Source organism: Ips typographus, linkage group LG9 (assembly GCF_016097725.1).
Source record: "Ips typographus isolate SLU linkage group LG9, UJ_Ityp_2.0, whole genome shotgun sequence".
NCBI lineage: Eukaryota > Metazoa > Arthropoda > Insecta > Coleoptera > Curculionidae > Ips > Ips typographus.
In genome coordinates this window covers 9,269,775-9,284,980 of record NC_138430.1, presented here as the reverse complement: position 1 = coordinate 9,284,980, position 15,206 = coordinate 9,269,775, and the positions used below count along the sequence as shown (strand labels likewise).

The 15,206-nt window shown below is 34.9% G+C and overlaps 1 protein-coding gene and 1 long non-coding RNA gene across 4 annotated transcripts in view; both read right to left on the bottom strand.

The window, feature by feature from the left end:
• Window positions 1–903: 903 nt before the first annotated feature.
• The window catches only part of jp (junctophilin), a 32,262-nt gene continuing 17,959 nt past the window's right edge, over window positions 904–15,206 (bottom strand). The window contains exons 3-10 of one of the 3 annotated variants that reach the window (XM_081986523.1): window positions 10,504–10,793; window positions 9,595–9,750; window positions 8,860–9,191; window positions 7,948–8,781; window positions 6,827–7,029; window positions 6,608–6,774; window positions 5,322–5,522; window positions 904–2,293 (exon numbers count right to left, since the gene is read on the bottom strand). In XM_081986523.1, the coding sequence (XP_081842649.1) occupies window positions 2,207–2,293; window positions 5,322–5,522; window positions 6,608–6,774; window positions 6,827–7,029; window positions 7,948–8,781; window positions 8,860–9,191; window positions 9,595–9,750; window positions 10,504–10,793 (2,270 nt within the window). In that variant the 3' untranslated portion in view covers window positions 904–2,206. Of the gene's footprint in view, window positions 2,294–5,321; window positions 5,523–5,734; window positions 6,114–6,607; window positions 6,775–6,826; window positions 7,030–7,947; window positions 8,782–8,859; window positions 9,192–9,594; window positions 9,763–10,503; window positions 10,794–15,206 lie in introns of those variants that run through there. The other 2 variants (XM_081986522.1, XM_081986524.1) reach the window with 2 other exon arrangements.
• On the bottom strand, window positions 10,958–14,972 carry LOC145733636 (uncharacterized). Its single transcript, XR_014179247.1, has 3 exons — window positions 14,856–14,972; window positions 14,732–14,804; window positions 10,958–11,254 (listed from the first exon to the last, which is right to left on the bottom strand). It is a non-coding gene; the product is annotated as an uncharacterized LOC145733636 (long non-coding RNA).

Genomic DNA, 15,206 nt, shown 5'->3' with positions numbered 1-15,206 from the left:
TTTGACATTAAAAAAAGAGTCACGTGACCTTTAAAAATATATTTTATTTTTTAAAATCGTCACGTGACCATTTGCATATTATAAACAGTCAGGTGACTGTTCAAATAATACTTTGACATCTAAAACAGTCACGTGACCTTTAGGATTTCGTTTTGACGTTAAAATAATTGAAAATTGTCACGTGGCCATTTGCACTGTAAACGAGTCTTTAAAAATATCAGTTTAAACTAAAAAACGATTACGAGATCCTTCAAATGACATTTTGACATTTAAAACTGTCATGTGACGTTATAAATTCCATTTTTAATCTTAAAAGAGTCACGTGACCTTCAGGATCTGTTTGGACGTTAAAAATGACATTTTAATCTTACAAATAGATACCTGATTTAGTGTATCAGTTTAAAACTAAAAAAAACGATCACGTGACCTTCAGGATTCTGTTTTGACGTTAAAAAAAGAATCCTGTGACTTTTAAAATAAATAGAATCTTTATTATCGATACCTCAAACCAGAAATTCATATCTTTTTTAGTTTTCAAAATACGAGTAATTTAACTAAAATTTATTTGAAAAAATCAAGCTTTCTTAGGCAGTTCAAATGGGATAGCAAAAGAAGCAGCGGATTATAGGAAATACTGCAAAAGTTGGCAACTATGCCTGCAATGACGAGTTTACCTACAAAATGTAAGAACTCACTTGTGAGTTAACCGTTGACACTATTGAAAGTTGTCAATGTCAATGTCAAACTTTTGAAATAAATGGGAGTGGCTATTTAACCGGTAACCTATCCTAAAGTCTACGCATACAAATACACGGATATTTAAATACAAATTGGTTTTCTTTACATCCTTTTCGAGGACCGTTTACTGATGAGTGGATTAAAGAAAATAAAACACAATTAAAGTCACAGAGTCAATATGACTAAAGAGTAATATTTTAATCAGCCCCTTTTATTAAAATGAAAATATAAAGTGACACATTAGGTATATTACATCATACAATGTCGATTCATATAAATCTAGAAATTTTAAATATTTTATAAGAGTAAATGTATATATCGTACATTATAATGGTAAAAACTGGTATGTCTGCAAAAAGTTACTAATCGTAGTTAAGTACTAACAGTATGGCTTTATACGAATCACTTACAAAGTATGAACAAGGCACGCAACATAGTATTTTTAGAATTTTAAGGATTCAGAAGAGATTTAAGAAACAAGAAGTTTTTGTGGAAAAAATTTAATTTTGAGTAACGATGATTGTACTACTTACAAAATGGTTATTTTATTAAGTGAATTTAAGTACCAAAAAAAAAACTGTCAAAAGAAAGGTACTACACAAAAATATAAGATAAATCTCGCTATGTTCTATTTAGATAACAATTATATCTTCGTATGATAAGAATAATTTAAAAAATAAATATATTACCATAAATTTTTTTGCAAATTAAACAAAACACATCACATAACTTTTTAAAGTGTATAATATTAAATAACAAAAACGTATAACCAGATTTTCAATATAATATTAAGTAATTGATATCAGGGTGTTTGTAAATTGAAGTTTTTAATATTCACATAATATTACTTGATTTAATTGTTTTGACACCTCAATTTACTAACACCCTGTACAATCGGCAGGTATATTTAATAATTTTTACTAAAGGCTCTTAAAAACGATAGTTCAATTCTATCTTTAACAATTAAATAAATAATCGTAAGTTTGTGCCTTTGTTTTGTTACACCATACCCCCAATGATGATTAATATTAAATATAAGCAGATATTATTTGTAACGTGATATATAAATAGATTATATACAATACAAGCCACTTAACCAAGATATGCGTTAGTGGCATTTAAATTTTGTCAACAAAATTTAAACTATAGAAAAGGTAAGAGGTAACAAAACAAGAACACAAAACGAAACAAAGATAAAATTTAAAAAACTCCAACAGTAAGATAAACGATTTTAAACTTACACACTAGACCCTTCAGTCCCGTATCTTTGAGTACACACAATTCCTGTCCCGTTCCATAAACCGTTCCCGTTCCGGGGTTACAAAATATCGTCGTGGTACATTCGTCAAGTATCGAAAAAACAATACGAGAATATGCTTGACCAAGAGTATTTCAAAATTAGTTAAAATCCAAATTGCATTTTTTTGGAGTCCGTTCAAGTCGCGTCTGGATCGACGCGCGCCCTATACTATGTCAGCAGCTTGAAGAACATAATCGCCAACGAAATGTTGATGAAAAGGACTACAAGGACCAACTGCTGCCGTGAAAACCAATCCTGGAATTGAAAACACTTAATATTAGTATTAATATGTTTTACACCAACAAACATGCAAAACACCTACAAACCTAGGGGAAGGTTTTTTTATCATATGAGAAGATTGAAAATAATAATTCCCACATAGCACAGAAAGCATATTTAAGAGATATGCCTGGCATGTGTCCATTTTACTGTCTATCCATGGACATATTAAAGTGCAACAGCTTTCAATTTTTAATCAATTTTGACACCCTCTAGCAGTCAACTTTGATCAAGAAAAAACAGCAAGTTGACAGCTGCTTCTTTGACCAATCACAAACTATCTGCTCGGGATGTGCATATAAGACAGATGACCGTTATATTCCAAATGGCACATTATTAAACGTTTTAACAGTATACAGGTTCAAAACCGACCATAGGAAAACCGTGTAACGGACGGAGAATAGTATATTATTCAACGATCTTTTTATGATAGCCATTAATCCCTAAGGGGGATGTTTACGTCACGAGCCGCAGGCGAGGGACGCAAATCTCCCGTGGGATTAATGGCCATAAAAAACGAGGATAATACTATACTTTGTCCACGACCACTGTCCATTACCACTAATGCCAAGTGCAGGCAAATTAGAAGTTGATACTCTTTTATGTAGATAATAAATAATATAGGTAATCTCTCAAATCCGCCATAACAACTGAAATGTCAAACTCGATACGATTAGGATCGCGTTTAGAATGGCCGTCGGTGTACAAGTCGTGACAGAATTTGGGAAAAAATGGATCACGTGAATAATTTATTTACATAACTATATGGTGGCATGTGACAAAGGCCATGGTGCGCACACCAGCCCTATTTCTGAACGCACCCCCAGCGTTGCCGCCTACGACCACAAGGGCCCTGACGTTGTCAATGTCAACTTAAAAAACCACAGAACTAAGGACGGTCATACACCAAAAATATTTCAAATATAAATTATGGAATTTACCTAATGATTTGGCAAACTCCTGTACTGTGTTATTGCGGTGTATTTGTTAAGAAAATGGTATTCTGAATTAGCAGTAATTGCAATGACATAAGTGGATGTCTACATGCAAGAAATACCGCATATCCCATGTTTTATGCTTGGTGTGCAACCACCTTTAGGTCGAGAGGGAATAATGATCATTATTCCTCTTCATTAATCACTCTGACGCTATATGACCTTCATTTAGCTTCTGTCAACACGCTGAATATTAGTACATTATTGGTTGGTCGTGGACAAACGTACATTATTGCATGCGCGGTACTAAGACAGAAAACGAAAAAAATATCAAGTAGGCCATATTTTCAGCGCGCTGTTGCCAAACGCCAAGTATTCAATAGGATGGATATTCAATGGATGGAGTGATACTTGGTATTGAATACTTGGCGTTTGGCAACAGCGCGCTGAAAATATGGCCTACTTGATATTTTTTTCGTTTTCTGTCTTAGTCCCGCGCATGCAATAATGTACGTTTCCTCCGTCCGTTACACGGTTTTCCTATGGTCGGTTTTGGATTTACCACACCTGTATACCTGAAACATTATGCCTGCTTGTATGTATTTTGATACATCTGATATATGCCCATTGGTGTCCTCATTATGAGAGGATATGCCAGTTGTATATCTAGCTATGTGGGTTATTGACAGTTTTGTCAATTTTCTGCATAACATAAGGGTTTGGTGGCTCAGTTTTATACCACAAACAACACTAAAATAATGACTTACTATTAACAATTAATAACTAGTTACTAAAAACATAAGCTGAAAGGTGATGAGTAAGAAAAAGGCAAAACAAGTAAGAATCACACAGCAGGTGCATAATGAGGCAACTAAATATAGCGTGTGCGCAAAAAATATTTTCGACTCAACCTAGGCATGTTTATATATTCCAACAATGAATACAAAATAATAACATTTATTGGCAGGCAGCTGCATAAACTATTTTTTTATGTTGGCTTTACAGAGAACTAACGATGCAATGATGCCAATCCATTAAATCATAAGTTACACATAAGTACGAACATATTATCTAGAACAGTTAACGTACCTATTCGATCTCTGTAAGGCAGTAGGTAAGTAAAAAAATACAAAATTTTAGACAGAGGTTAAACAAAACAAAAAGTTGTTATGATTTACTGTAATTGTTTGAGTTAATCATTTGGATGCATGTTTTACGGTAAATCATTTCTATTTGTGTCATGACCTAGGTAAAGCCAAAACTAGGAGAGTGCCGGGCAATAAGGATTTCCAAGCAGCTAAATGAGTCGTAGTAAAAATATTAAAGTAAATTATTTTTGGTTCAAAAAGCCGGATAATCAATCGCCAATAACTCATTTAGTCGGGAATAGTTGAAGCCAAGCGAATTAACTTGAAATTGCTTCGATAGATCGTCCATTAGCATTATCAGAACTTTGATGATGGAACACTCAATGTTGATTTATTTATGCATTAAAAGCGCGTTGGTGCCCAGCACTCTACTCTAAAAAAATTTTACTATCTTGAATAAAAAAGTATGATCAATCTAAATAGATTATATTAATAAGTTTAAGTAGTTTTCAACCTTTTCGTTTCTCAGTATAGATTGTTTTAAAAATAATAATTAATTTTGGGTCAGAATTTTGTCCTAACTTTATAGAGTGTATCATGGTGTTTTGCGCTTTTTGTCAGATACATTGCCACACTGGCAAGAAACCAAACCCATCAAATCATTGTTAGAAAACTCACGTCCTAGATTGCTCTATTGCAAATACTAGTGGTGTGGTTATTAGTTATTTACCTAACAAGTGCGGGAAGTGACACTTTTCCGCACGCTGATTGCAGTTGCGCTATCGAGTGCGGAAAAGACACTTCATGCTGACGGATCTGCAATCCATAATTTTCTTCTGTCTGAGACACACAAAATTTCCTCATTTATTGACACTTAAAACGACCCAAACTGAGAAACTGATTTAGTAACAGGACAGTAAGCAACAGTTAAGAAAAACAGACTTCATACAATAGTGGGATGGTAAAGGCAGAAAAACTCACCTTGACTTGCGGACTGACTAGATAGAGTAGCGGGTTGGCACGTAGTCGTTCCCGCTCGTCGACTTGTCTTCGGATCTCCTCACGTCTTGCCGAACCAAGCATGGACACTTCTTCTCTGGGCATCTGACGGGTGGCTCTGGGCAGATCCTGCACGTCCGGCATCGATTTCTTTCGTTGAAGTGAGGCTTGCGTCGCTAACACCTGTAAATCAAGTTTGAAAACCATTACAAACTTTGTGTTTCCCAAAATTGTAAAAATCAGTAGAATAGTTGTCATTAATGACTAACCACTCTCCTCTATTCTTAATAGAGTGAGTATCAGAACTAACTACATATTTTTGTAGATTGGCACATGCCCAACGAATAAATAATTACCAACAACTTAAGTTAGACAAAAGAAGGATAAAACATAACCTGAGCAGGTGGAGTGTCAATCCAACTCTCGGACGCCCTCCTCGCCATCAAAGCTGGCGAGAACAACAAATCCTCCTCCTCCTCGTCACCTTGGTACCACATCGTATGGACGGTTTACGAATATAAACCACCGTAAACGTAAACTACTTAACTAATGCATTGCGGGACAAAGGAATGGACAAGTTATCACATGTTGGATCACGTTGAGCACTTGACCACTCATTATCAATGAATGGAATCGTTCAGACGTACCAACATGTTGGAGGATGGTCGTGCCGATCGTACCGAACCGCGACAAGTAAAACCGTGCCACTGTTCGCCAGCTCCTGCTAAATGGACGCTTTTAGAAACGACGTCGCGACGCCATACCAGTGGGGATAAACGCGATATTTCTGTCTGGTGTCTCTAGTTAAAAGAAGCGATATTTGTCATCTCGCCACGGAGGAAACACCTAGGAATTTGGACGTGTTTTGTTCGAGGTGCGATCAGTTTTTCTCAATAAAGTGTGGGGCCAAACGTGGTATTTTTAGATGTTTATTAATGGTTTCAACGGTGACGTTTATGGTGACGATTCTACATGTATAGTTAACAGAACATACTAACATCAGGCATCATACATGTGTTGGCCAAACAAGATTTTTTTCTTACCCAAACATTATTATTTCAGTTTTCTAAAATGTTGTGGACAACACGAGCGATATTATTATCTGATGGATTTTATACTCACAAAACATGACTATAGTCCAAGAAATCAAGGCTCTAATCATTCACATGAATCTCCTAATCGCAAAAGAACGAATTTTCAACAATTCATCTGAGACTATTATCATAACATTAATACACCTAGTAAAAAGAGTAACAGACTTGACATACCTTTGCAGCTTGTGCATTATTAGGTTGTCCTGGAATGAACAAACTCTCAGTCCGCTTAGGTTGATTTGGGGACGGAACAATGTCTTGACCGAGGCCCCTCTTACGGATAATCACCTCCTCAAACGGGGGCGTGCTATTGTTCTGAGGCAGTGGAGAGTTCCCTTGCCCTAAGCAGTTAACTCTTCGTACAAATCTGATCAGGTAAGGACAACAATCTACCTGATAAAATGCCCGTTGGAACCGAACCGTTCTTTATCCCGGAGTTGTTCATCCCTGACGGGGCTGGGGTGGTCCCTCTAGCTGCCGATGGGGCTCTTATAGTCCGGTCAGGAGTTTCGAATCGCGACGCCGACGTCCTGTCCACGGACGGTTGTCTTGATCCCGCTAATGAATTACTTAACCTACCCGTTGCCCTAGAATACCTAGAAATGGGAAAAATATAGTAAATAATTGATATTCTTCTAAGTTTATTATCGCATTGTTCAATCATTCTGTATTTTTTCTGCCCAGTGTGCCACATTAGCTTTCTTTATTTACAAATTCTTCAAAATGCATGCCCTAAACTGTTGTTCTGGTGTAACTCAAGTTTTCTAATACAAAAATTGAAACTAACGACTCTTCTACACAGACTTTATTGTAATCCTATATTTTAACCTAATTCGATGTTTTCTAATTAATGCATGCATGAGTCTTCACCAAGTTGTCCCAAATATCGTCTTGTTTAGGGGAAGAAAAATGATCTACTACTTACTCTCTTGTCAGGAGTTATCACAGAGAGTTTTTGTCTTTTTGACACTATTTTGTACAAACTGCTTTACTCGTAAATCAACGTAAAATTTGCCCTACGAAACATTATCAACATTTTTAGTTATTGCTTACACCGACTAAATTAATCAGTTTTGGTAGAAAGCTAGCATAGCATCAAATTTCAAATCAAATTAAAAGTGTCTGAGAAAAAGTTGACTAATATAAAATAGCAATTCATTAACTTCCTAAAATACAATTGAAAGATTTCTTGTAAATTGTTAAGCATTTAAAAACTTTATTCAAACATCTTATCATGGTTTGATGCTTTTATTACATAACCAAAATTTACTTTAATTAGCACTTTACCATACCAAAAACTCCAAGACATTTTTAATAAGATTAATAAAAAGCATCTCTTTGGGGACATTTCAACAATTGGTTATATTGACATTTATCTTCTACAGGTAGAATGCAGATCAAGATGCAGATACTTATAATGATTAAATGTCAGAACGAAGCAAAACGTGAAACCTCTTAGTTCTTATTTCTTTAAGGACATCATTTTATAATTAAATAGTTGTTAGGAAGCTTACCTATCTACACTAGAATCTCTACTTGGTGGTCTCTTATAATGATCAAAATGGTCTATGGACGATTGTTGTCCTATATTTCCTAGATACGGCCGATCGCCCGACACTCTTCTGGACATCCGTCGTATCGAGTTCGAGTTCCCAACATTCTCTCCCACCACCGAATTTCTCGGATTGTGCAAAGGCGCGTTAAATTCGTTTTTCCCGACACCCTGTATATTGTTTCCCATCGCGTTTTGTACGTTATTGTTCACGGGTTGAGTTCCCATATCGTTCAGGTTCGAAGCGGGATTGTTAGTAGCGTATGGATTACCGATAGCCGGATTGTTAATACTTGAATTCGTTGTAGGTTTGCTCTGCTGCTGATATGAGTTTTGTAGGTGCTGTTGCTGTTGTTGTAACGTAAATGAGTTTTGCGTGGAGTTGTACGGTTGCTGTTGGTAAGAGTTCGGCTGATGAGGATACATCGGATTGTTTTGCGTCGAATTTTGGTTAACAGGCATCTGGTTTGGAATTTGATTGCCCATAGGTTTATTCACTTTATTAGGAATTTGGTTCGGGGTTTGGTTGGGTAGCTCATTTACTCTGTTGTTGGTCTGGTTGGAATTTTGATTAGGCATTTGATTCAACATGTTTGGATCGACGTCTTTTTGATCAAATGACACGTCCAGGTTGCGGTTTTCCCGATATTTCATTTGACGTTTCAGGCGTTCCAGGCCTGGCTGTTTGAAATCAGGGGCGTATTGTTTGGCTACCGTTTCTGCTATTTCCGAGTCCACTCTTGCTTGTGCTGCTGCAGCATCCGCTTGCTCAGCTTTACCTCTTGCAGTAGCTGTCCTAGAATAAAAACAATGTTACATAGTGATGACATGATGACTAAACAGATAATAACAACATAATTATTGACAATATTACCTAGAAATAGCAATATCAGCTTTCTGCAAAGCAATCTTGGAGGCTCGTTGTGCGGAACTAACCGCCGCATCAATTCGTTCCCGAAACTTTGCGCTTCTCACTAAGAAAAGTCTCTTTTTCTGACTAGTAATTAACACGTTGTTCTTGTATTTCCCTTCCTCTTTTTCACCATTAGGAAACGTCGTCACTCCGTAACCGTACTTTTTGTTAGCGTACCATTCCCCTTCGTACTTGAGGCCGTCAGATCTTTCGCTAATACCATAGCCCGATCGTTTGTCGTTGCTCCATTCTCCCATATAAGTCTCTGTTACACTTGGGTCCATTTGTTCATCCTAAAAAATGTTTAAACATTAAAAACACTAACAAAAAAAATGTGCATTGGGAAATGCTCTGATTCTAGCCTACACCCGGAATATTATTTCACCGTGTCTAATCCATAATGTATTAACTGCGTGGCTCATGCAATTTTAGTTTTCCGCATTTCTTTGTAGGTTATTTAGAATAATATTACCGCACTTGAGAAATACATCACGACTAGGCATTTGCATGTTGCGGTTAACAATATAAAAGGCATTCTTGTACAAAACTAATTTGTGCTAAAACCTAATAAAATTTAGGTCAAACAAACTGATTTACCTAATTACATTATTTTATGCAAGATAAGGAGCTTTTTTGATGTTTGTTTGTTTTGAATTATTGGTGTGGTCATTAAGGATTAATGAAAACTATACTTACATCTATCACAAAACTGGCATTGGAATCGGAAGGCATAGAATTGTTGGTCATAACAGATCCTGCGGAATCGGTGCTAATATACGACACTGAAGAGGCATTGCTTCGTATACTTCCAGACACAGTCCGCCTATCCAGTTCTCCTGTGCTTGCACCTTTCTTAAGGATACCCTAAAAATTGTTAAAGTTTACCAGTCATACGATAATAAAAAATTACTTCTCACATTATTATTGTTTTTAAAAACATATTACAAGGAAGAGGATTGCCTAACAATTTTTATAGGTATGATTGAAAGATTTAGCTAATATGGTGTGAGTCATTCTTGGCACAAATGCTCAAATGTGTATATCGTTCCAAGAAACACACGTTTAGGTATTATACTCCTACCTATTCACTTGTGCAAAAATAATTAGTTAAGAGCTAGCAGATATACTTTGTCTCAGTCTACAATCATTAAAACTCTCATTAGAAAAGATATTTTTAGTTTACATGTTGCTAGTAAAAAATTGTCTGGTTCTGTAAGTTTTGATAAAGTTTGAAATTGTGTAAAATGGACAATGTCAAACACCAGTAGAGGAAAGAAAATACTGATGACACCAAATGCTCTATCGAAACGTCTGAAAGACGGTTAATGTTTAGGATCGAACCACTAAAGCGGATGTTTCCCCGGACAAAATATACAGAGAATGTTTTAAAGTTTGATTGATTTTTTTATAACGTAATTGGCACAAGACTGATTTCACGCATTAAATCGTTTCACATGTTAACGGACTTTGTTTACGTAAAAATAATCTTAATGGAGTTTAATTATTTAGTTTTAAAATTAGAGTTGTACTCTTTAAAGTAAGGTAATTTTTTTTTTGTAGTTTGGGATAAATATAATTTCTGAAATTCCTTTCAAAAACACTTACTCTAAATAAGTTTTTTTTAATGTTCCCCGAGCCCAAGGATCGTCGTCTACCGGCCGCTTGTTCAGTACTCTTGCTTTGCAGCACGAAGCCGCCCCTGGAATCATCCACTCTCCTGTCACGCTTCTCTGCGGCGTCCAGGGGCGCAGCACCAGGTTCGCTGCTGCGCAGTGACGTCAATGAACCCCGAATCGCTTTTTGCCCCCGATATTTCGAAGCTTTGCCAAAGGGGGCACTCGTTCTGACACCGTAACCATGACGCATACCCCGCATCCATTGTCCTTGATACGTCCCTGAAATCAAATTTGATTTTTGTTAAACAAAGTGACCAACCTTATATGACTCATACATTCATTTTTAAACCTTGATAACAAATTTTTAACTAAAAAAAAACTCTATTCCCACACGCAATCTAAGAATTTCTATACAATATCATAATTAAAAACTCATTCAAAAATTTCCGTGCAAAACTTATATTTAAAAGTGGTAAAGGGTTTTAAATCGATATTTTTTTGTCTTCCCAAAACTGGAAAACCCAACGTTCTCGGAAACGCCACCTGGAAGCCCATATTTAAAACTGATAACGTAAAATTGGAGCAGTTCCAAACTGTTTCAGTTCTTAGAAAAGTAATACATAAATTTGACGTTGTGGTCGACTTTGATTTCCATTCAATTAAGCTTTCAGCTTGTTTGATTGGTCTTGATCGACATGATCCAGTGGATCCTGGGAAAATTTTAGTTTATGTCTTCGAGGCTGAAAAGATAAAATAAAATTAGTTTTTTACTGCATCTATATAGAAAATCAATGTTATTCCCGTATTTTTTTTGTGCAACTTACAGGTTTTTGACCTCAAAAAAACAAGTTTTAAGGCAATTGCATCTGGGTTTAAGGTTGCGCACATGAACTTGAAAATAAATGGCTGACCAAACGAAATTTTTTCAAACAGGAAATATTGACATTAAATTCTGAGAATGGATGCGCTGCTGTTTTGATTATTCCGTGTAATGCTTCTATATTTAACAAATATACGTCAGTTCGTCGTCCATTCATGAGTTGGTATAATTATTTTCGTTAATCATGTTGGGTTTGCCTTTATTTCCATGCTAAATATGGTTACAAATTTGGATTATAATTTTCACGATAATTTCTAGTCTAAAACGAATCAATTTTATAAAATATTAATAACTCAATTAAATATCACTTCCAGGCTATAATACGTTAATCTTTTTTCTATTCATAACGATAAAAATAACTGGAATGTAGTTCAATGTTGCCATTGAACGGATGCCAAATATTGTATTTACTGGTTATATAGGATTTTGTAATATGTATTTAGAATGCCCGGGATTGTTCTGACAGTAATTGGTAAAACGATTTCAAATTGGCTGAAAATTTCTTAATACCCCCATCTCTCAATGTTTATTATACCAGATAATGTATTAGTTGATCTTTAATGTTATTGTAAAGTAATAATATTTTTATAAAAAATGGCATTTTTACAATTTTTTAAAAGTTTTTTTTAAAGTGCTAATTTCACCTTCTGGGGCAAAATAAAAATTTGACAAAATTGTGCATTTTTCCAATTCTTGACTTCACTAACACTGTCCCAACTAAAAAATGTTATTTCTTTGCAGTGTTGCCAAGTCAAAATATTTAATGGCGGTAGAATAATCAGTCAAAAAACGGTAGATCAAAACAAATGCATTCATTTTACATGATTATACAGGGTGTCTTTTAATAGTTGTCAAAAAATGTATTCATTGATTCTTGCTATAAAAATCGTACTTCAAAAATACAGATTTTCCATTTTTCATTAATAATTGTTTTTTAAGTTTTGACATTAGTGATAGATATCACGTGGTTTTAAAGGATAATTTAGCTAAGCAGTCACGTGACCATTGTCAAAAATCATAAATCTCAAAAACACTCTTTATATCGAATACTGCAAGAAAACGTTTCTAAACCCTAATTTTTGCAACTTTAGAGCATGGTTTGACAGTTTTGACGTTAGTGACAGTAGTCACGTGATTATAGAACACCACTTAGCTAGACGGTCACGTGATAATTGTCAAAATAACTTTCATAATTCGCAGACACACGTTTTGTATCAAATACTGCAAGAAAACTTTCTAAATTCTGATTTTTTGCAATTTTAAAGCATGGTTTGACAGTTTTGACGTTAGTGACAGTAGTCACGTGATTGTAGAACACTATTTAGCTAGACGTCACGTGATAATTTTCAAAATAACGTGATTTCAGAAGGCTATTTTGCTAGACCATAAAGTGACAATTGTCAAAATAATTGTTAAATATCAGAAAATCGCCGTGTTTCGAAAACTGTGTTAAAATGTAATTCATGCAAATTTTGACAATTCTGACATTAGTGACAAAACATCACGTGGTTTTAGAGAATAATTTGGAGTAAGAAAGTTTAGAATCCTTATTAAATTTCCTATTCAATAAACTAAAAAAGTATATAAAAAGTTTCACAACCAATATAATGGTAATAACGTAATTTAAAACGGTAGATTATATACAAAAAACAGGAGAACGGTAGAAGAACTACAAAAACGGTAGATATACCTTAACGGTAGACCTGGCAACATTGTTTCTTTGATATTTACCATAAAAATTCAGAGATAAGCAGCATTCTTATTGCTGTTTCTCTTGGAAGCTAAAATCGGTTTTAAATTTATTTATGAAAATCAAAACTATCGTCTTTTCAGGTGCTTTCCTTCTGTACAATGTGAATAAACACATTTCAACTTTCTCTAAGAGTTCTAGTTTGTATGGATCAGTTTTATGAGCGGTTATAAAAACCGCTTTATTGATGGACAGTTTCTGGTTTTTTCTATTTTTATATTCTTCTTGTTTTGTGCTTTTTATTAGTCATTTTGTAGTTTCCCTAGTTTGAACATTCCTTCTGGTATCACATCCCAAGAATCCACCTACAGGTTTGTTCCTTCTAGTGTCATTTATGTTTATCCAAGAAATAATCCAATCAAATGTGCAGCAGCATTTACAAATAATGTTGTTTATTAAATAAATTATTTGCTAGTGGCTTAGTTTACTGAGGTTGTAGTTTACAGCCACAAAGAGGCAGAACTAAAATATTGTGTTTAATACTGAAAATGTCAATAGTCATCCAAAATTAACTCAATACATTTGCCGGATATAAATAGGCAGGAAAGCCTGTCTATTTTGGACCAAACTGGTTATGAAAATACCGTAAAAATAGCGTAGGTTGAATTATATTTAAGCTGAAAATGTATGGTTTTAAAAAATTCGGAAATTGCTATTTGAAAAAAGTGATTATGTATTAATTTATTTGAACAAATAGAGACCGTAAAACTAGAATAACTGAGTAAGTAGTTTCTTGTAAAAAGTCTGTTTTGTGCCACCAAATAATATGACAAGGACCAAGCAATCATTCCTTATCCACGGTCCACATCTTCTATTGTAGTTTTTTCAGCTGGCTTACGAGTACTTAACCACGAACCAGTGCCAAGTTATGTCTCCTGCTATTTTAAAAGCACTTTGACCCCCCTAATGGCAATTCTGTGTTGCCAAATAGCGACGGGGAACCTTCATCGAGAGACGATAAATAAATAAGATTCGAAACGGGAAGCGACCTCAACGTTAGGCAATTTTCGATTTGAATTTATCAAGGAAGAGAGAGAAAATCAAGGTTAAATGGCTCAATTTGAAAAACAAAAAAATTGTATTAGTCAAGTAAATATTAAACATCCAGTAGATTGTATTAGTAAAACCCTCATTGTTATTGATTTTTCTTGACAAAAGAAGCAAAATTTACACTAACCAACATCTCTGTATGTTACTGAGATTAAAAATACATTTGTAGATTCACAACACTAAAAAAATTCTCTTAACTGATTATTACTTTCGTTTACTTGTTAACAGCCACAAAAACAAAATTTATTTGTAGCCAAACCGTAAACGTTCAAAGCAAATAAACTGAAGGAATAATTGCAAAACTCGTATTTTAAACTGGCACTTAAACTGATAGTTAATAGCCGGGGATATTACCCGGGGTGAAATTAATTTTGATTGTTGTTCTACTGCGTAAAAACATCAGAAAAAAGGGAGAAAAACTGTGTATTAGCCTTCAACCATGTACGCAAACTAAAACTGTGGTAGTAATTTCAACTTAACGGCTCCCCTAGGAATTGTTTTATAAAATTATAAAATAAGCCTATTGTGTACCTGTACCTGTACTGCCAGCGTAGAAAGGTTATTTCATATCCTAGGAGGTAAAAAAATAATGTCCAGAACTTGATCCAGACTAAAAGCGTTGCATTTAGAAAAAAACAGATGAAATTAATGCAACACTTACTTTGCTTTGATTGGCTTGGCTCTGCAATATAATCCTTTCATGTTCTTATTCTGAAATATAGTTTTCCCGAAGGTGTCAGGGCTAAATTTGTGATCAAATTCAAAAATCAACATAAACGGACTGACAGAAAAAGACAAAAACTGATTGACACAACACGGCTAATACGATAACAACTCGAAGCTATTTCCAAAGTTGTCTAACAGAGGGCGCATCATGGCTGTCTAGCGTCATCTGTCGATTACGGTTACGCGCTCCGAATTTACAGAGGGAACGCGGTTCTTGAAAATAGGCTTTCAAAAATGTTATCGGCCATTTGCTCTTGATATTTTTTCAGTAACCGTTATATATGTA